This window comes from Alosa alosa, chromosome 15 (assembly GCF_017589495.1).
Source record: "Alosa alosa isolate M-15738 ecotype Scorff River chromosome 15, AALO_Geno_1.1, whole genome shotgun sequence".
Classification (NCBI taxonomy): Eukaryota; Metazoa; Chordata; class Actinopteri; order Clupeiformes; family Clupeidae; genus Alosa; species Alosa alosa.
This window is the reverse complement of record NC_063203.1, coordinates 20,711,919-20,734,630: the sequence shown is the minus strand read 5'-3', so window position 1 is coordinate 20,734,630 and position 22,712 is coordinate 20,711,919. Positions and strand designations below refer to the sequence as shown.

Below are 22,712 nucleotides of genomic sequence, written 5' to 3'. Positions count from 1 at the left end.
ATGTGAAATAACCAAATAATACAAATAGCTCTTCCCTTTACTGTGGCGATCGTCTAGCGTAGATAGCCCACCGCGGCTCAACGTCCTCGTCGGTAGCCACAGTCAGCAAGCAGCGGTCGGCACAGGCAGCGGTCAGCAGGCAGCAAACAGCAGACAGCAGGCAGCAGGACTTCGCTTTCTCCCCTACTCCCCCTCCACAGTCCCGCCGCTCTCTGCCTCTTATCCGAGCTACAATCACCACACCAGCCAACCAGCACGGTAGCCAGATGATTGCCCATCAAGGCTGACGGGTGTGGGAAATCGTCTAGAGCACCACGCAGGCTTCGGGGTAGGGAAAAGAATCAGTACACAAGCACCCTACCACACAAACAACACTGTCATGGCTCGTCTAAGAGTCCAAAATGTCCATAACTGCAACAGTCCATATAACAATAATGTCCATAACTGCAACAGTCCCTATAACACTAATGTCCAAAACTGCAACAGTTCATATAACATTGGTCTCCATATCATAATCAGTCCCCACACAACACATACACATCCTCCCCGCCCACGACAAATGCATACATACCAATCAAGGCACCAGAAATACTATTGCCAAGTGATTGGAAGAATTTGGGGATGTCCAGGAACCTTGTCTGACTCTGTGTTCCACATTTTTGGTAAAGTTGGAATGGCATGTCTTTGCTCAGACCTAGGGTCAGCACCAGAACATCTGTGTCTTCAGCTGTTATGATCACATCCGTAGCCAGATTCTGCTGCATGGAGAGCATGCAATAGCATACGGGTGTCAGCTTCTTCTTGAGTGGATTTGAGCGGTTTCTCTTCCTCGTTGTTGTTGATTTTGAAGCACACCTCCTCACAGGTAACATATAAGGTCTTGGCTTTTAGTGTCTGTCTGTGCTCTGGTGCTTTCCATTCCTCAACTAAGAACTTAATAAGAATGGCTTTGCTGGTAACACTGCAAAGTAGTTTTCTCCACTGCTGGATCTTGTGGCCAGAAACAATACTCCTAATCTGGATGCCCAAGTTTTGTTAGTTTTGCGGAACAATCCATCCCCATTAGCTAGGGCCCATGGCAGTGGTCCGAGGGGATGAGCCAACACATCGCTCATGTGTAGCTCTCTGCTCTGGGCCACCAGAGCCATGTGGCCAAACAGATTCCTATCTGCCATAAGAACTACTTTATTGGTTTGACCTTTGCTGTGTGTGTTTTTTGCCGAGTCTCTGAGAATGTTTTTAACTTCTTTTTATTCATCTTGTCATGGAACCGTGTGAACTTGACAAGCTCATAAACTCATTTTGGTCTGGACTTAGTGGATTCACTCAGCAGTTTTCCAGGATATCAATAATGGACTGTACATCAGCGTAATTCCTCTTGATCCGGGGCAGTTGTAGGTCTGGGTGATTGAGCTTAGGTACTGTGATATTTTGATGTTAAGCAGTACTTTGACACAGCTCCAGGCTTGAGGCTGAAGCCTTTGGTTCCTCCGGGTGTTTGTGTGTCCTTGTTTACGGTCTCTCCGATAGTTTGATCAACAGGAATTTGCCCAACAGGATTTTGGCTGCCAATTTGTACAGAGAAGCCTCCCTGCAGGAAATGGGCATGCACTTCAGGGCAATGCCATTGACTCAATGAGAGGTTCCTGCTCCACTAACCGTCTCTTCTAGTAGGTCTATGTTGTCAAAGGCCATGGTAGTGAAGACATTCAGAGAAATGTTTTCATGTAGTGGTATGCCATCCCTCCAGAGTTCCATCTTCTGCAGACACAATGCTGTGTCAATTAGGGCTGAAACGATTCATCGAGTTACTCGAATAACTCGATTACAAAAATTACTCGAGGCAAAAACCCTGCCTCGAAGCCTCGTTAAATTCCTGACGAGCACTATACGCGCAGGGATCTGATTGTTCCACACGGACCGTTGTTCAGGAAGCACACCACTAGCGCGTGAATCGTGATACATGTACATAGCTGGCGCGATGGCGGAGTCAAGGTGTCCATAAATGGCAGAGAATGTCTTCAAGTAAAGTTTTGGGATCATTACATACTCAAAAAGGAAAAGAACCAGCATCTGAACCGAAAACATCCACTCCATGCTGTTTCACCAAGCGTCAATAAAGTAGGCTATCATCTATCTACGTAGCCTATAGCCTACATTGATGTTGGCTGATTTTAATCACATACTGTATTTGTAGCGATGTCGTGATATAATGTTTAGCTTTGATGTTTTTAAGAAGTAAACTCATTCACGTTCAATTGCAAGACAGTATGCCTAAAAAAGAACCCCTTCCATATGCATGCACCCTCATCTTCCCTCACGCACCGCACGCGTGCACACGTGCGCACACACACACACACACACAGGTTCCTAGGTTACCATAGCAAATAGGCTCACCCCAGAAATTATTTTTTAGTAGCCTAATGGTAAAATTATGTTAGTAGCCTAATGGTAAATGCTGCAGGCGTAGAAATCTACATAAAACAGATATTTACTTTGATGTCAGGTCTAGATTACAGCATGAAACTTGTTGTGCATATTAATACATATTGCTTTCCCTCTTCTCCCTCCCAGCACAACATAGTATGGACAGCTTTGTTCGCCCGGCTAAGTCATGCACAAGAGGCTGCAATTTTACAGAGAGCATTTTGAACATTATTTAATTGTTGGCACTGGCACTTATAAACACTAAATGGGTAAATTGCAATAAATGGGCTTAGTTTTGTAGCCTAATGTTGGAGTTAGAATAAATACCTCTGTGCCAACTGCTTGATCATTTTACAGCCATGTAATTTTCGTTATGCATTATTTGTTTTGGTCGTTTAAAAATGAAAAAAAAAAATGATCCGATTAATCGATCGATAAAGTGCTAGATTAATCGATTACAAAAAGAATCGATAGCTGCAGCCCTAGTGTCAATCTCTTCAACCTGAGAATAGGACAAGGCGATTCAAGGTGTGTATGAGTTCTGTGTTTCCTGTCAAGTACTTTACAGCAAACGAGAGAAGTATTTGATTCTTGATTCTGCCACAGGTGACTGCAAAGATCAATTCACTGCCAAAGGAGGTGGAAGTCGCTTGACTCTTTCTGATGGGCTAGTGCTCTCAGTTTCCAGTCAGCAGTTTTTGTAGGAATTGAGTGATAAATTCAGGGATAATGAATTCATCCTCTACATCAGATGGCCACTTTTTTGCTGTCCTTTTTTTGTATTTCGTGTCTCATCAGCAAAGCTGCTTTTGTCATTTTGTCAACATTACCAGAAAAAGATCTGGACCAATGTAGTTCCATATTCAAGGAGTACACAGTCCTTGATAGGCTGTCTGGGTACAAAAGAAGCTTCCCTTTGTCATCAGAAATTAATGTGGATGGATTCACCAAGTCCGTTTTCCAACCTACGGCGAAGGTGTTTCTTGGTTGAGTCCTTGATCTGGCAGATACCCATGGAAGGAATTGGCACTAGTTTTGGAACTTCTCTGAATAAACAAACATAAATATAAATATATATTGTGTACTATTTTATTGTCCTTGCTTGTGTGATGCCAATGAAACACTTTTTCGGACACGGAATAAATAATTTGTTTTTGCCCGTTAACCGAGCATTAGCGGTAGCGTTAGCACAGTAAACAAAAAGTGAATGAGAACTGCTAGTGATGTTCGCTAGCTAGGTAGCAACTAGTTGTTGCAAACTAACCTGAAATAACATACGTTCAGCAACTGTGTGGTAATCTACTAGTTCTAGCAAAAATATGTTTGGATAGTTTATCAAAATGGGTTCATAGCTTACTTCGCTGAATGGTCATACTAATGAGATAATGTTTAGTCAAGGGCTCTAGCACTCCACCAATCAGATTGGTCATTGAGGCCGACTGCCATTGGCTGAAACGACATGTCAAATCGGCCAAAATGAACGCCGATGGCTCCTCTGACTGACGAGGGCATGGGATACACCGAACAGACTCGAGTCACCGACCTCGCTCGACTGTCCGATGGCCGATAATCGGGTTGGTGTGTCCCCGCCGTAAAGGGGAAATCCAGCTGGCCATTTTAAACCCCAAAATCGTTTTCCTTAGGGTCACCCCATGTTGGGGTAAGCAAAAAAAACCAACAAAAATTGATTCTATCAAACCGGAGATTTGCCCTGGCTGCCTGCTCTTCGCTATAAAGTTAACCTATGGGGGCAAGCATTTAAAAGCACGTTTGGGACTAAACACACTCCGAAAACCATTTCAAGACCTATGGAACACGAGTTGGTTCCTTACGAGTCAATAACCTCAGATTATCCCGTTGACATATCCATAAAGCCCTTAGCCCATTGCAGAGCGGACACACTCTCAGTAATTAGCCAGAGAAACGAAAACTTTCCTTGGTGTTTTGATTTATTTGCAAAAAGAAACTATTGAGATTGAGGGCCAGATGTACTAACGATTTTGCGCCCACTTCAGGCGTATATGATTCGCAACGTGCATGTAAAAACATACGAGGTACGTACAAACAGGCCTTTGAAAAAATGCAGACTGCCTGTCGCGGGAGCTGCGAATGGCTATTTGCGCTTCTCTGCGTCATGCATATGCATTCATAGGAGGTTCAGGGGAAAGTGGGAGTGTCGTGCAAACACAGAGGAGGAGAAATGCTAATAGCAATTGATTAGGTATTCCGCCATATGTATGAAAACAGCGCACGTCTGTTTTGCGGTGAAAAACTTGCGCCTGTTAAAAGCAGGTGTAATCTAAATCGTGGTTAAATGCCTCAATTAGAGAAATGTTTAGAAACAGCTGAATCAATATTCAGAGCATGTCAGGGCCGGTGAGGCCAGGTAAGGGACTGTGGAACCAAAAGCAGACTCAGAAGCGGATTAAAGGTTTTAATGTTTAAGAACACAAAAATAGGCAGCCAGGCAAAACCACTTGGTAGGCAACTTAGTAGGCGAAAAAAAGCACAGGCAGCAGTACAGACAGGGCTCAAGTAGATCTCCAGAGTGGCAAAAAACAGTCAGAGTTCGGTACACAGGTAGGCCTCAGGCAGTTAAGCAAAGGGGCTAGGCAAGACTCACGTGTCAGAACAGGCAGAGGTCGGTAACAAAGAGCAAGCAAAGTCCAAGCAAAGGTTTCCAAAAAGGTTCAGGCAAAATCACAAAGTTCAAAAACAATCCTTGGTCAAAAAACAGTAAATCCAGCAAGAACATGAGACAACGCAAGAATCCACACTGAAAGACATGACGATCTGGCAAAGAGTGTTCCACATGGCATGGCTTAAAAGCCATGGCTGACGAGGAGAGTGGCAGCAGGTGTAGCAGAGCAAACACAGGTGATTGGACGCCTCCCTTGTCAGTCAACCAAAAACCAAGGCAGAACGAAAACCCGGACCGGAGCAGCAAAGGCATCTCAAGTCACAGGCTAGGAAACGAGGCTTCTGGACCGGGTTGTGACAGAGCATCGGTTTTCTTCATTGTAATATGTCAAAAGCAACCTTAACTTTTGTTTGCTTTTCTAATATCGTAGTTTCACTTTCACAACATAAACTTCCCAATCTGCTAGACTAGAGTATTAAGTCATATCCCTAATCTACCTGCAGTAAATAGTTCAAGTATCTTTTAAGTAGATTGGTAGAACTACTAGGCCTTCTACTAGGGGTGGTGATGAGCGCTGTTTATGTAATAAAGTGACAGCTTAGTAAATTCAATATGGCAAAGCACAGCGTTCGCTTTCCTGCGCATAAAAATACTTGGTATTAGCGCTTTCTCTGTACATCCGGCCCAGAGTGCAGTCATGTCCATAGTTATGACTATGTAATAACATAGAAGTGTTTCAATCGTCCCAACTGTCCCCTATAGGCTAGTGGTGTCCCATATCCAAGGCGCATATTCTCACCTCTATGTCTAGCCACTCTGTTTCGAGGGACAAGGGGTAGGCTGGGGGAAGGGGAAGAATGAGAAATGGGATTGAGCCTTAGGGTCTGTAGCATTATGAATGTAACCTTATGCTTTCATAGACCTCTGTAGTTCGCCTACAAATAAGCTGCCATCTTTGTCCAAATAAGGAGATCTGGTATCTTGATTTTTTTTCTATGAGAAAATAACATAGGGATTTTGAATTATAGAATCTTGGGGGAAATTGGAGGGTAAGGCTATTTGTACCCCTGGTACAATTAGCAGTGTATGCTATTCGTACCTTGGTGCAATTAGAAGTGAATTCTATTCATACCCTGGTGCACACAGCAATGTGTCCTATTAATACCCCGTCTGGTACAAATATCAGTGTCTGCTATTTGCACCCCTGTGTATTTTTTCTGGCATATTGATCACACAATGTAATAATAATAAAAAAAACAAGCAACATGTTTTTTTGTTGTTACGTAACAGGGTGTGAATAGCTCAGCTGTGTAATAGACACTCTGAATAAGGTACGCTGTTTGCATCAATGTATAGTTAGAAGTGGATGCTATTCGTACCCTGGTGTATAGTACTGTATGCTATTTACACCCTGGTGCATGAACTAGCTAATTGTTGCAATCAAAACTTGCATTTGAGAACCGATTTCCTATTCAAATTGCACGCCTTCTCTCCAGAGATGTTGGTACACAAGCACACTCACTCTGCCAACATGGGAATCGAACCCCAGTCTCCCACATGCTAACCCATGTCTGTGACCACTGCACTATCCTTTTCCACAAATAGATTGTGTTTGCAGGTAAACTTATATAGTTTATAGGCCTGAACGTCATACTCACAAAATTTCTGTTAACTAACAAACTGATGGTTGTATGTGTTCACTGAACCAAGATTATTCAAATAAAACACAACTTTTCAATCTAAAACTTAATCTGAACAGATATTAGTGCCGAAACCTTTCAGAATTCTTCACTTTCTACTGACGAAAAAACAAATGTTTTTTGTGTACGTGAGCAACGTCTTTTTGTTGTTATGTCACAGGGTGTGAATAACTCAGCTGTGTGGCCAAGGCTACTCGTACCAGGGGTGTAAATAGACACTCCGTTAACGGGAAATGCAGACGTTTTGCTCTACACAGTTTTGTCCTCTGCCTTCGAGTGGATCCTGTGATCTTCGGTACGTGAAGACGACACACTTTGATCTTTGCTACCCCAAAGCTAACTTACAATGCAACTTCTTAGGTAGTTTCAATTAACACCCGGATCACCTTATATGGGCAAAGATGGCTGCTTTGGTTCCTTTTTGTAGGCGAACTTCAGAGGTCTATAGACACTACCTCATTGGTAGATAGCTGGCTTAACCAGCAAGCCAGTTTTTTAAAGACATTAGGCAATAGTTTAGATTAAGGTTAGTCTTTATTAAACTCTTTGCCAGCTCAGAAAAAAATATTTTAACAGCTACCAAAATAAATGGCCATAGATAGTATAAGTTATTGTGGGGGAATTGTTTTGGATGAGTATATATTTGTATCTTCAATTAATAGAATAGAATATATTGTTATATATTATATATTACATGTCCCCATGATGGAATTTGTTTTAGCACAGCATAACCCAATGATAGACCATTTAGATAGTTAACTTTGATACGTTTGTATACATCACTGAAGATGCGTCCCAGTGCATCCATGAGATGTTTCTTGCATAGTTTATGTCTGGCTCAGCCAGTGGCCCCTAGGAATAGACTAGGTGACAACCAAGAATAGTTTGGTCGACTACTAGAGAGACAGTTGACGGCACGGAAAGACGGCACCTGGGACAGTATGGGTTAGCACCCCAGCCTGTGTCTTTCGCGAGAAAAAACCCAAACAAGCTACGGAAAGCCCTACAGAGAGGTACCCCCAGGAGATCCCGAGAGGGGGGGAGGATAATATCACCAATCGGACGGACCAAAGGTTAACAACCCATGCAAACGGACAGACGACGAATGTGACATGCATTTGCGGAAAACTGCAAGAATCATCGTGGCCTAAGAATCCATCAGGCCAGAATGAAATGTTTGGAGCGAGAGAGTGAGGTGCAACGCACAGGTCCTGCACCTAGTGAGACGCAGGAGGAGCCCGGCCAGGAGGCAACCCACAGAGCCCAGTCCCTCCACATACCAGAGCCTCCCAATCCCAGCAGAGTAGTTCCGCAGCAGCGGATCAAATGCCCCCCAGCCAGCAAACGGAGTGAGTGGCTGCAGTTTGACGAGGATGTGTCCAACATCATCCAAGCCACAGCCAAAGGAGATGCTGACAGCCGACTCCAAACGATGACGACCATCATCTTCAGCTACGCCTCAGAAAGATTTGGGCAGGTAGAGAAGGGAAAAACCAAGCCCCCCTCCTACACCATGAACCGCAGGGCCACCAAGATACATCACCTGCGTCAGGAACTTCGTACCCTCAAGAAACAGTACAAGAAAGCTACTGCTGAGGAGGTGCGACCATTAGCAGATCTGCAAAACATCCTGCGGAAGAAGCTGATGATCCTCCGCAGAGCAGAGTGGCACCGGAGACGGGGAAGAGAGAGAGCCAGGAAGCGAGCGGCCTTCATCGCCAATCCCTTTGGCTTCACAAAACAACTGCTCGGGGACAAGCACAGTGGCCGGCTTGAGTGCTCAACAGAGGAAGTGAATCGCTTCCTCCAGGACACACTGAGCGATCCATTTAGAGAGCAAGAGCTGGAGCCCAACAAAGCGCTCATCAGCCCCGGTCCCCCAACAACAGAGTTCAACCTGAGGGAGCCAAGTCTGAAGGATGTTGAGGAGATCATTAGGCAGCAAGCGCTGCCCAGAGCTTCTCCGGCACCTGTGGAAGATCTTGAAGGTGATTTGGCGAAGAGGAAGAGTTGCTGACCAGTGGAGGTGGGCTGAGGGACAGCCCCCTATAAGAGCCTATATGGATGACCTAACCATCACAACATCGGTCCCAGGAAGCAGGTGGATCCTACAAGGTCTTGAGAGACTCATCACCTGGGCAAGGATGAGTTTTAAGCCCTCCAAGTCAAGGTCCATGGTGCTGAAGAAGGGGAAAGTGATTGACAAGTTCCGTTTTTCCATCTCAGGAACTGTCATCCCAACCATCACAGAGCAACCCGTCAAGAGTTTGGGGAAGCTCTTTGACTCCAGCCTGAAAGACTCTGCCGCCATCCAGAAGTCCAACAAAGAACTTGGAGCTTGGCTCACCAAGGTTGACAAGTCCGGTCTGCCTGGTAGATTTAAAGCCTGGATCTACCAGCATTCCATCCTGCCCCGAGTCCTGTGGCCCCTGCTGGTCTATGCAGTCCCAATGACAACAGTTGAGTCCCTAGAAAGGAAGATCAGTGGCTTTCTTCGGAAATGGCTGGGGCTTCTACGAAGTCTCACCAGCGCTGCACTATATGGGACAAGTAACATCCTGCAGCTGCCCTTCAGTGGCCTCACTGAAGAATTCATGGTGGCACGCACCAGAGAAGTCCTACAGTACAGGAATTCCAGAGACTGCAAGGTGTCATCAGCCGGCATTGAGGTGAGGACAGGAAGGAAGTGGAAGGCTGGGAAAGCTGTGGAGGTGGCAGAGTCACGCCTGAGACAAAAGGCATTGGTGGGCACTGTGGCAACAGGCAGAGTGGGCTTGGGCTACATCCCGAAATCTCTGGTCAGCCAGGCCCGTGGCAAGGAAAGACACCATCTACTCCAAGAGGAGGTCCGAGCAGGCGTGGAGGAAGAGCAAGTGAGCAGGGCTGTGGGACTCAGGCAGCAGGGGGCGTGGACAAGGTGGGAGAGTACACTGCAGCGCAGGATCACCTGGGCAAACATCTTGCAGGCAGATTTCCATTGGGTCCGTTTCCTGGTACAAGCCGCCTACGGTGCCCTGCCAAGCCCAGCGAACCTCCATGTCTGGGGGAAGAGCGAGACACCTTCCTGCCTTCTTTGCTCTGGAAGAGGCTCTTTGGAACATCTCCTCAGCAGCTGCCCAAAGGCTCTGGCTGATGGTCGCTATCGTTGGCGCCACGACCAGGTGCTTAAGGCAATTGCTGAGAGCGTAGCCTCAGCCATCAGCACCAGCAAACACCATCATGCTCCAAAGAAGGCAGTCCCCTTCATAAAAGCTGGAGAGAAACCCCTGGCGCCAAGGGCGTAGGTTTGGTCTGAGCTTTGGTAGGGACACTACCCTCTAAAAAAAAAAAAAAAAAAAAAACTCAACTCTTTCACCAGCCACTATAGATATATAAACTGATTAAAATGTGCTACTGTCCAACTACTATCCATGATTAAAATGTGCTACTGTCCAACTAACTACACTGTGTAATCTGATTTTAATATGTAGGCTATATTTAACATTTATTTTCTATTTGGTCTGTTATGAAATCATGCCCATTTAAGCACAGCTCAGTTTTAAGAAACTTAAATACATGCATGCTTAGCATTTTGTGAAAAGAAATCATTAAGGCTACATTGACAAACTCTTAACCGTGAGCTGCCTGTATATTCTCTGATTCTAATATTTACAGATATCTAGGCGATGTAAGCACAGCTCAGTTTTAAGAAATGCTGCCGAAAGACCATGTTGAATTTTGCTATAATTTATTTCAAAACCGGATTACTCTGGAACAGCTAACTATACACGGGAATACATTACACCTTTGTGTTCGGTAAGGTCTGCTGTTTATTTTGATATATGGTTTGTCATGTGTTGCGTGAAGAGTGTGTAGGCCTACGATATTCCACTGAGACGAATGGATGTGGAGATGGGCGCAGAGAATAATTATTAAATGTCTTGAAATATTTTTTCTCACGAACTGTTTATCACAGCAAACAGTGGCTAGCTAGCACGGTTTAAAAGCTGAGATAAGACTCTTTCATGTGACACGTGTGATGAGTAGCCTACTTCTCGAGGAGTTCAACAGAGAAGAATGGGTGAATTTGGACGCACGTCATGCTTGTAGTGAAGTAAAGCTGAAGCGCTGCATGCTGCGGCTCACTGGTAGTTATTATAGGTAACTTCAAATCAGCGTGATTTACCCTTATAGGCTACTGCACAAGATGATCCGCAGCACTGAAGTGAGAAATGATTTAAACTTTTTGTGTAGCGCATGTGAGAGCTTTTTTCCCCATTTCAACCTAATATTGGTGGGAACATTTCAGTCGTAATTTGACATTGGTGTGGACACATCCTTCGGTCCCCACGCAAATCTACGCCCCTGCCTGGCGCGCCCACAATTAACAACAGGCCTCCTCCACAAAGCCTCTGACTGGCAGCTGCAGGTCGACCTGGGGAAACAGCTGAGGTTCCCTCAGCATATTACAGCAACGCAAGTCTCCGCCCAGACATGATAGTTACCTCCGAGGCTTCCAAACACCTGATCATGCTGGAACTTACAGTGCCCTGGGAAGAGCGTATTGAGGAAGCCAATGAGAGGAAACGCGCTAAGTACCAGGAACTGGTGGAGGAGTGTAGGGAGAGAGGCTAGAAAACCTTCTATGAGCCTATAGAAGTCGGCTGTAGAGGCTTTGCAGGACGTTCACTTTGCAAAGTCCTCAGTCGGTTGGGTGTGACAGGAAGAGGGCCATTCAATCTGCAAGCGAAGCCGCAGAACAAGCCACAAGGTGGCTTTGGATTAAGAGGGCTGATCCTTGGTCTGCTACTGGGGAACAAGCTTGACAAGGTGGCTTTGGATTATGAGAGGGCAATGATCCATTGGTCTGCATCCATGAGATGTTTCTTGCATAATTGTTTATTTGTATTTGCATTTTATTCAAATACAAAAAAATGTCCTTCCATTTATTAGTATGGTGTTTGGTGCATGGTTTTCCCAATGTATTTGTGCTAATTTGCTATTTTTAAATTTAATATGATGTTTGAGTTTATCTGGATGTTTTGTCATCCTTGAATTAATTTTCAGCCTCCTGATTGGGTGACCTGGGATTTCAACTTCAAAATGGGGTTCTGAGAAAGGGTTTTGATTCAGTCGTGGGAGTTCTGAAAAGCAGGAGACTCCCAGAATTAAACCCTTAAGTATTCAGAATGGGTGGTTCCGTTACAAAACAGAAATTAACCATATAGACACCACCTGGAGACCTGTTTAGGGCAAGGCAGGTGGCTGGACAAAAAGTGCTAGGCTACCAAATGGAAAAAGGGGTAGAATGTCCGCACACTTGCTCCCATCAGGGATTTTTTTTAATTAAAGTGAATATAATGAAAAAAAAACCTGGGATTTGGATTGTGTGCTATCTGGGTGCATCAAGTGGAAAAAAAAAAAAACACCCAGGGATAAAGTTTCTGGATGGAGCCTTTATACTTACGAAACATTTAAATTCGAATAAACAAACCTATGGAGCTGCATGGAACAAAAGGCACTAAATCGTTAAACAAAATAAGGTTGGTGTAAGAGTTATCTATTTGTTCATGGGACTCATTCTAATTCCATCATTTACATATTTCCTACAACTAGGTGAGATAGCTAGGCTTATGTTGTAGGCTACTGAAGTTCCACTGTTAGATAGCTAGCTAGCAAGCTAACCGTTTTACATAGATATTATGGTAGGCTAAGTGTTAGCTACAGGCTATACTATGTAAAACGAAGGTGTAGTAGATGTTAGGGGATTTTGAATTGGCGTGTTTCAGACGTTGCATAATCAACACTCCACCTCTCCACACCAAGCCTCCACATCAAGCCTGTTTTTTAAGCCTACATATCTCAGAGAATAATGTAGGCTAGATACAAGCTTAAACCTTTGCACAGTGGTTGTTGGGTAATATTTAGCATTATTGACATAAAGTATAAAGCAAAGCCAAGATGGTCAGGCTAGGCTGGAGGCATTTGTTGATTTGGCACGAATGACCCTGGTAACAGTTAATGGAGTGGGGCGTGGGTAAGTGAGCAGCAGCTCATTAATATGTAATGAGCAGCAGAAACAGCACACTTTGACAGGGACTGAAAAAGAGTGTAATAGAGGTAGGTAAGAATCTTTTCCTACAAGCTATTTCCAGCAAACAACTTCAGAAACATGTTTTCTGGAACTCATAGACCTATTTTAACTTGTTGAAAAATAGTTCTAGGATCTAGGAGTTCTAGGTTGGAGAGAGAGGAGACTACAGGCATTGGTTAGCAGGGTGACCAGGAACCACCGCCAAATGGCAGCTAAGAAAATAGCAGCAAAGGAATGCAAACAGATCTAAATTGACTACAAAGGACATTCTGTTATGATAATTCCTCATCTGCCTCAGGAAAGCAAAAGGCTGGCCTTACAGCAAGATAAAGCTAGCATAGGCTACCCCAAATATACAGTCAGATATGGTAGAATTTCCATAGGCCCTGACGGTTAAAATAAGAAAGTGTCTCATACGGATCATGTAATGTTATCAGTAGCCTATAAGGGTAAATCGAACTGATTTGAAGTTACCATATGCCACAGTCTCCCTGCAGCATGGTGCAGCGATTCACTTTTAGGCACACAAAGTGCGTCTAAATTCACCCATTTACTACTCGAGAAGTACTCGCACATGTCACATGAAAGAGCCTTTTCTCAGCTTTTAGACGGTGCTAGCTTTTTGCTGTGATTTATTAGCCATTCTACAGTTTTGAAATAAATTGTAGAAAAATTTGCCGTGGTCTCCAACTTTGGGCTTTAAATATTTCTTAAAACTGAGCTGTGCTTACAGTACATCACCTAGATGTCTGTAAATATTAGAATCAGAGAACATATAGCTCATGGTTAAAAGTTTGTCAATGTAGCAGTAATGATTTATTTCAAGGATTAAAGTTTTCCATCGTACGACGGATTTCCGTCAATTTGATTTTAGAAATGCCATATTTGAGATCGATGCAGATCCGATGAGAAAAAAAATAGGAGGGGGACTATCATCTTTTCTTTTCCTTTTTTTAAGGCAACTACAAATATTAGGTCCGATGAATTAATGTGTGTGATGGTAAATGTTTAAAGACCTAATAGTGTTATTGAGAACTTTCTGTGTCTCAGTCAGTGACCGCTGAAGAAGATACGTCAGCCATGAGTTTTGCTTTGTTTATGTTGTAGCTACACGCTTGTCTCATTGGCCTGGGGCGTTTGCTTAAAAAAAAAAAAAGAACACATCTGGAGGACTAACGGTCTAAAAGTTGGATTATAGTGACACAATCGAGACAGCTGATGATCGAGGTTGGCCAATCCGTTTAACTTTTTTGGATATGATACATTGTGAGCTTTATGTGCGAATTCGGAGAAGAATCGTAGGCTGTGTTCTTTCCATGCATCAATGTAGACAATTTCTTACTATCGCGAACTCTTATCAGGGGAGGTCATTCATTTTGGGTGTCACCTATGACTTGAACAGTTTTTAATCAATGCAACTAACATTATGTGTAAAGCGACGCAATATAAACCGTAGCCTATGCAATTTAATATCCCGTCTGTTATGACATGTAGGCTACAACAATGTTTTTCACAATTTGCGACGGAAGGTTTTGACTGAGCGTGTTAACATAAAATAATAATAATAATATTGTCATCATCGCGAACTGTTGAGTAAGGGGGTCAGTCGTGTTTGTGACGCATAGACAGCCTTGTAGCCTATTTTGCTTAAGCCTCACTTTTAACGACAGTAGGTTGTAAGTGTATGTTGACAAAAAATAACCATGCAATTAAAATAGTAAACTTAAAACTTCGCTATAAAATATTATTAATTTATAGCACAAAACCATAACCAGTAGGCCTACCAGAACCTCGCATATTAGCGTCATGATTTGTGTGCATCTATTTGGCAAGGCGACTAGCTGTCATGGATGCGTTGTTGCTAAAGGAAGGCACAGGTGTTATAAGTTAAAAAATAAATGGAGATGGGCGGCTGTTGGAAACGGGGGAGAACTAGCAAGCCACGTTGTAAAGAAATTAAAGTGCCAGAGGTTTGCTTTTAGGCGGTTTGCTGCAAGAAAATTGTTTATGGATGCAATAGGAAAACGTTTTTAGCACGCCACCAATCAGAAGACCACCAAGGTTAATGTTCGTGCACTTCAGGACATCTTCCCTACCTGGTGCAACTAGCCACCACGACAGAGGTAGGCTACGTTTATCTATGGCTGACCGTTTTTGCGCTCAGAAAGTAGGCTATGCATGTTCTTTCATAGCGCAGCACGACCTGTCCCTCACCATATCGCAACCTCTTGTCAACCTTATACAATCTGTTGCTGAAGACAAAAGCGCCCTCTCCAGATTGTTGTTATCAAATGCGCAGACTTCCTGCATGAGCACAGTACACACAGTATTGCTGCTCATTGGAATACTGAGTTGTCTGTAAAACTCAAAATTAACATGTTTTCATTAAATGCGGATGAGGCAACAAATGGAAATATGAACAATATCTCAAATGTTCTGATTCATTACTTTGATGAGGAAATGGGAAGTCTTGCAAACTTGATTTTATAGGCATATTAACAAGAAAAAAAATCTCCCCTTTAAACAGTTTTGGCCTGAAGTAATTAAATAAGAGTGTAAGTTAAAGCCTTTCTACAATATTGCTGCAGTAGAAAAGAACAGCAATGGCTAGTCAGCAATGGTCAGGGATGGTACTGAAATATTGTTTTATTCATCAGGAAAACTCAATCTCAATCAAGAACACTCTCAATTCACCTTATTCACATGGCGGCCATTGGCGGCTAAAACGAGGCTACAGGGTACACAAACCATAGGATTGTTATGTTCTATGCATTCACCTGTAGGTGGCATTAATTGTATAGTAAGTGTACCCTGCAGCCTTGTTTTGGTTTAAACAATGGTCGCCTGTGTGAATAAGGCGAATACTCCCTTTACTTTGCTGTTTACTTTGCTTTTTGTACATTAAAAACCAATAGGTCGCGACAGCAAAAGGGGTGCTATCTTTATAGGTAGATATGAACAACGTATGAATTATGGCCTGAAAAAAGTTCAGTCAAACAATTTTTTTTCACTTTAATCCCTGATGCCATGCATTTAAGTTTCTTAAAACTGAGCTGTGCTTAAATTGGTCAATGCATGATTTCATAACAGGGCAAATAGAAAATAAATGTTAAAAATAAAAGTTGGATAGCTCCATAACTCACACCAAATGATTGTCTTAAAGGAGCCACACCTCTTTTATGGCACTATGGCATATGGATGCTGTTCTGTTGACCTTTAGTTTTGTTACTGTGCATGGAGGACAGGGGAATTTTGAGTTCTGTCCAACATTGGTGGTAGGTTTAGAGAAAAATCCAGCACATTTTAATTGTATTGCAATAATGCTGATAACCGGGATCATTTAGGTTACTATAATCATGATATGTACTTTCAGTGGTGTTTCACTGTGTTCATCAGGGGAAACCCAAATATGGTAGGTCCCTAAGGTAGAGGTTAAGGTATAAATTAACTATGGTCTGTGTGTTCACCGTCAAACAAAAGGTAGGCACTGAACTGCAACTCTCAGATTCAGCTTCAAACACATGTGAATATAACTGATCAAAAACACTTTTCCATGTCTTACAATATAAAATGCTACTTATTGTATGTGGATGCTACATGTAAAACAAGCCTGAAGTAATGGGGAACTTATCTACTTTTAAATTATTTTATCTTTCTGGGCTGCAGGACTTAGGAGTTTACAAGCCTCTGTACTTCTTGTTGGTGTTTGTCCTTTACATCCTCATTGTTATAGTCAACTTAACTTTGATCTTTATTGTGACAGTGCATAGAAGCCTCCATGAGCCCATGTACATTTTCATCTGTAATCTGTGTGCAAATAGTCTCTATGGGACTGTTGGTTTTTACCCTAAATTTTTGCTGAACTTGCAATCTGATATTCACATGATAAGCCACAGTTGGTGCATGATTCAAACGTATGTGATTTACAGCTCTGTTATGTGTGAAACATCAGTTTTAACAGTGATGTGTTATGACCGCTATGTGGCAATTTGCAGACCACTGCAATACCACAACATTGTGACTCCACGTGCTGTGTTGAAGTTGCTTATATTAGCCTGGTCTTATCCTCTCTTGTCAGCAGCAATAGCTATTATCCTTACTTCTAGAATACCCTTTTGTGGATCACACATCTATAAACTATTCTGTGACAATGTTTCAATGTTAATATTGGGGTGTTATCGAGCAATAGCCAACCATGTATGGAGTATGGTGGTTATTTCAGTATATCTTATACAGTTTGTTTTAACTTTGATTTCTTATGCTCATATTGTCAAGGTTTGTATGTCATCCAGTGAAGCTAGAACAAAGTTCAGTAAAACTTGTGTGCCTCATATTGTAGTTATGGTCACATATATCATGACTGCATTGTTTGATGTATTTTACAGCTGGGGTGGTTCAGTAGATCTTCCAATTGGTGTGCGTAATGCATTGGCTATACAATTTCTGATTCTTCCCCCACTATTAAACCCATTAATTTATGGCCTTCAACTTCCAAGGATTCGAAAAGTACTATGTGGACAAAGTTGTTGTAAACACAAAGCACATTATCTTAGAAATAATACATGATTGTTGTTTGATGAACCATGTCCTGGTTTGAATATCCTGTTTTGAAATTAAATATAAGGCAGAGCAGAGCTTTGGAGGCATCAGACTTCAATCAGCGTGTTATGAATGACAAATACATGATTGTTGTTTGGAACCACTGGTTTGAATATTTAAATATAAGAAAGATGTGACTTTAAATACATATTTTTTCACTATTACGTATTTACCATTGCTTTTAATTTTCTTCTATTTATCTACTATCACTATTAGTTACTATATTTACCATGATTTGATATCAGTTTATACTCACAATGTGGAATTAATATAGCCTACTTTGGACAAGAGAGGTCATGAAATGTATTAAAGCAGAGACAAAGTGAAGTTGGCCACATTTATATAAGAGCTTACATAATGTATTGTCAACAAATTGATGTTGTATTGTCTTATATTTACCTTCCAATAACAAGACATAAAATTGTCTTCAATTATGAACTTTGTCCATATAGAATACATAATATATTATTTGTCCATATCATCTGAATTTTTGAATAAATGGTACTAGGCAAAATAATTATATGAATTATTATTACTATTAATAATTAACTATTATTAACTACAACAAGACAAATTCAGTTCATGGTCGATTACGTTGACTAATCATGGCAGTACTACTCTCAGCCAGGTCACTAAAAATGGGTCGTGGATGGGTCTTCCAGCACCACAATGACCCAAAACATACAGCCAAGGCAACAAAAGAGTGTCTCAAGAAGAAGCACATTAAGGCAGATACTTTCTAATGAGGAGACTCAAAAAATCCTCCATAGAAATGCATGAGGTTAATTTGTAATGCCAATATGGCAGTTGTCTTCACATATCCCAGCCCTTTTGCGGCAAAACGTTGACAGGTGAATACATTGAGTCAATCATATGCTGTGTTGTGAATACATTGAGCCAATAATGTGGTGTGTTGTGAAGACATCGTGCCAATCATGTGTTGTGATCTCGCCGCTGGAGCAAGATTGGTGTCGTGAAGCCTTGCGCATGCAGATTTCTGCGGAAATAGATGCCCAATAAGTGCCCAAAAAGCGTTGCAATATGGCCGCCGAGTGGAGGGACTTGCCTAAAAGGACTTTGATTAAGGTCATGAAGTGGCCTAGCCAGTCTCCAGACCTTAATCTTATAGAAAAGCTGTGGAGGGAACTGAAGCCTCAAAACCTTAAAGATTTGGAGAGGATCTGCAGAGGAGTGGTCCAAAATTCCTCCTGAGATGTGTGCAAACCTGGTAATCAACTACAAGAAACGTCTGACCTGTACTTGCCAACAAGGGTTTCTCCACCAAGTACTAAGTAATGTTTTGATATTCTGTCTCTCACTGTTAAAATAAACCTACCAATAAAATTATAGACCATTCATTTCCTTGTCAGTGGGCAAACTATCAAAATCAGTGAGGGATCAAATAATTATTTCCTCCACTGTATATATTTTTAAAAATCCTGTGATAAGAATACATCTTCTGATATACATTTAAAACAATACATATGTAATCAGCATTTTAAGAGCAAAATCTTAAACAGAGTTGACACTTAATTAAATGTGCTTAAATGCTATTGAACACATACAGTATGACTCTGTCATCATCAACTCTGTTCTTATTAATCTGTGCAATTCATCAACAGAATTTCACTAGTTCGCCCGTCGGCATGATTGCTATACTGAGTGTATAAGCTAAGCGCGTGTTTGGCATGGTAGCTGGCCGTGGTCATGGAATGCCTGAAGCGGAGATCGCGATAGAGCGATGGCCGCTTGCACCCCAAAAGAGCAGAAAGGAAGGCCACTACCAAAATTACATTTGCGCTTGCTTAGCAAGTCATAGATCCACTAGATGGAGTGGATGTACAGTAGGACTGATAGGCAACTGTGGACTAACGGCTCAGTATTTGATTGATGCTCTGATAGGCCAATGCATGCAGCTGTAGTAGCAGCTCCTATCCTGAATGCACAGAGTAGCGGCCTGCGGGAACCGAATTTGACAAGGATATATATTAGAGTCTGGAACCTGTGACAAGTGATGGGTACCCTTCATCTGAGATGAAGAGAGCGGGCTAGTAGGCGATGCTTGAGCTGACAGATATGAGATGTAGTGTGATGGGTATGAAAGCTGAGGATCTGAGGCAGAGTTGGATATGAAGTGTCCTTTTCAGAACCGATCAGTTTAGTCTGATTGGTAGTAAACGTATTGTGTCCTGTTCTAACTCTCAAGATCTGCCATCGGGAATGAAATGAGACGGGGGGCATGTAGACTCACTACATCTCAGGAGCCCAAAGGAGGCCGGTAAACATGATGGAGGGTGAATCAAATTGCTCTGACATGAACCCCTTGTGAAGTATAACGAGGGAAGCGGCAAGTGCGCAAGAGTGGATCTTCGTTGCGCTTGCTCAGCGGCGGACATTCGTGTATTGCATAACCGTGGGAACGATGGGTGTCAGGGTTCAGCAGAGCTGCTACCGCGAGGGTCTTGGGGTTCAGCCGAGACGTTGCTGCATGGTCTTGGGGCTCAGCGGAGCAGTCATTAGATGGGTCCTGAACCTTGGCAGAGCTGTTCCTAAAGGTCCTATGGGCTCAGTGGAGCTGCTTCTGCATGGGTCCTGGGGCTTGTTGGAGCCGTCGTTGCCTGGGTCCTGTAGCTCGGTGGAGCCGTCGTTACCTGGGTCCTGGGGCTCGGTGGAGCCGTCGTTGCCTGGGTCCTGGGGCTCGGTGGAGCTGTTGCTGCATGGGGCTCGGCAGAGCAGTCATTGCACAGATCTTGGGCCTCGGTGTAGCTGCTGCTGTATGGGTCGTGGAGCTCGGTGTATTTGCTGCATGGTTCTCGGGGCTTGGTGGAGCCGACGTTGCATGGGTCCTGGATCTCGGCTTAGTTGTTGCTGCATGGCTCTTGGGGCTGAGCAAAGCAGTCGTTGCATGGGTCTGGGGGCTCAGCGTAGCTGCTGTTGCATGGGTCCTGGAGCTCAACGTAGTTGTTGCTGCGTGGTTCTTGGGGCTTCAGCGAAGCAGTCGTTGCATGGTCTTGGGGCTCGGCGTAGTTGTTGCTGCATGGTTCTTGGGACTGAGCGAAGCCGTCGTTGCATGGGTCTTGGGGCTCAGTGAAGCCATCGTTGCATGGGTCCTGGAGCTCGACGTAGTTGTTGCTGCGTGGTTCTTGGGGCTTCAGCGAAGCCGTCGTTGCGTGGGTCCTGGAGCTCGGTGTAGCTTGCTGCATAGGTCATGGGGCTCAGCGGAGCCGTTGTAGCAGGGTTGCAGGAGCTCAGCGGAGCAGTTGCTGCGTGGTTCTTGGAGCTCAGCGAAGCAGTCGTTGCATGGGTCTTGGGGCTCAGAGTAGTTGTTGCTGCATGGTTCTTGAGGCTCAGCGAAGCTGTCGTTGCATGGGTCCTGTAGCTCTGTGTAGCTTTGCTGCATGGGTCTTGGGGCTCAGCGGAGCCGTTGTAGCAGGGTTGTAGGAGCTCAGCGGAGCAGTTGCTGCATGGGTCTCCCTGAAGCTGTTGTTGCATTGGGTCCAAGCTCATTCTGTACTATCTGTGGCAGCCTTAAATATTCCAACCTGGGCTGAAAGAATACTTTTAGAATACCATTACCTGATAAAACATGACATATTCAGCATGATACAACATACAACACATAATACATGATAGGCAGAAAAGGCATGATAAGGCATGAATAGCATGAATGGTGAGTATCCAGATGGAATGAAATGGCTAATGAATGGCGGGATGAATAGCTGGGTGAGGAGACAGAATGAATAGCTGGGGAGCCGGAATGGGGATGTTAAAGCTGGAACTGGCGGAGATGGCTGGAGCCGGGAAGGAAGTCGGTGGTTACCAGAACCTAGGAGCTAGCGAGGGGAGTTTGAACGGACGCCTCTTCATGAGGCGTGGCTGTGGCTGAAGCAGCCGAACGACTGAGCCCTGGACGGGTCCTCTGGGGAAGGGGAAGAGGGGGGCAGAGGGAGCATGCCGGGCGATCTGAAGGTGCAGGAAAGCGCTGTCAAGAGCAGCCTGCTTCCTGGTCAGGAGAAGAGAATGAATAGAGGGAGCGGGAAGGAGAAAATATTGGTTTAAAGGACTTAAATAGGAGTTAAAAGACGGAGGAGGAAGGAATTTCCTATCTGACCTACGGAACAAGATGCCGCGGAAATGGAGAGTGCTGCGTGCCGCTGTCCAATGATTGGAGCAATGCAATAGCGATAAGTTTTTTTTTTTTTTAATGTTGATGTCAAGATTTAGCTAATATCCAAAGTTGTGCCACTTCTGATTGATGAGCATGTCAGTGCAGTGTCGTGTTTCACTAACTGTCACACAAGAAGACGACATAAATAATTGCATAATGCATTGCGATGCGATAATAGCAAACATTTTAATAAGCTGTCAATGGGGGTTACAATAACCAGTCATTGTAACCAAATATGACTTTAGTTTATTTGGAAGTGAACTAGCTTGTTGCTATACCCCGTAGGAGCTACATGAAACGTCGGCCATCGACACAGGAAGAGTTGACCAATCACGGTCCTTGCTGTCTGCGTCGCCTGACGCGAATTACAAATGTGTACTATCGTTTTTATAATTGCTGACGTCTGCGACGCAGCGCCATCGTTTAAACAGCCTGCGGAAGTGGATAGCCTACAAACTTCAGACGCTTGGCGTGGCGAGCCATGTTAAAATTTAGAGCATTTCGAGTTACCTGGATAATCTTGCAAACTTGGAGCAGCCTAATGTTAGAGCCTTGAAGTAGGCTGGGGTGAGTAGGCTATAGCATAATCAATAGTTGTAGCTTACGCAGTGGCGTCATGCCCATAGGGAGGGAAAGTGAAAACCAGCGCCCCAAGTGGTTGCGTTCCTATCGAAGAGCAGCTCCAATGTTAAGTCCCATAGACCTATTTTAAAAAAAATATTGTGAAGCCAAATCAGCGATGTTATCCACCAAAAATATTTTTCAGTGTCTATACAGTAATAATATTCTAACTGTGAAAATGTCAGACCCTATTTTGCCTTTTTAAGAAAATCAAAATGGCTTCTTTTGTTTCATAAACGAACTACAAAAGAAGTCACGTGACTTTACCCTTCAACGTTACTCACGGTAGCATGGTTTATTTATTAGCCTGGTTAGCATTGACACTTAACACTTACAGCTAGCTCTTCATGTGAGTAGAAGCACAACACCAGTTATCCTGACATAAAGGTTATCACCACGCGGTTTACATCAGGTTCCGTTATTACAAAAATATGTTAAGCCAGTTAAGCAAATTGCGTATTGATCAGTTAGAGATTAAGCCAA

At 43.4% G+C, this 22,712-nt stretch overlaps 1 protein-coding gene and 1 pseudogene across 1 annotated transcript; both read left to right on the top strand.

The window, feature by feature from the left end:
* Nucleotides 1-8,200: 8,200 nt before the first annotated feature.
* LOC125307867 lies at nt 8,201-11,573 on the top strand (annotated as a pseudogene).
* A 4,718-nt stretch (nt 11,574-16,291) lies between these two features.
* LOC125307866 (olfactory receptor 1D2-like) lies at nt 16,292-19,722 on the top strand. The gene is made up of 4 exons (XM_048263999.1): nt 16,292-16,321; nt 16,508-16,873; nt 17,078-17,208; nt 19,647-19,722. The coding sequence occupies exons 1-4, from the start codon at nt 16,292-16,294 to the stop codon at nt 19,720-19,722; spliced, it is 603 nt and encodes a 200-aa protein (XP_048119956.1).
* The last annotated feature ends 2,990 nt before the right edge of the window (nt 19,723-22,712 follow it).

Bases quoted from the DNA above. Each gene is read 5' to 3' on its own strand.
- LOC125307866 (XM_048263999.1), top strand. From the start codon at position 16,292: ATGGTCTGTGTGTTCACCGTCAAACAAAAG. The intron at 16,322-16,507 runs GTAGGCACTGAA...TCTGGGCTGCAG, and splicing joins TGTTCACCGTCAAACAAAAG to GACTTAGGAGTTTACAAGCC. The intron at 16,874-17,077 runs GTGTTGAAGTTG...TATCTTATACAG, and splicing joins ACATTGTGACTCCACGTGCT to TTTGTTTTAACTTTGATTTC.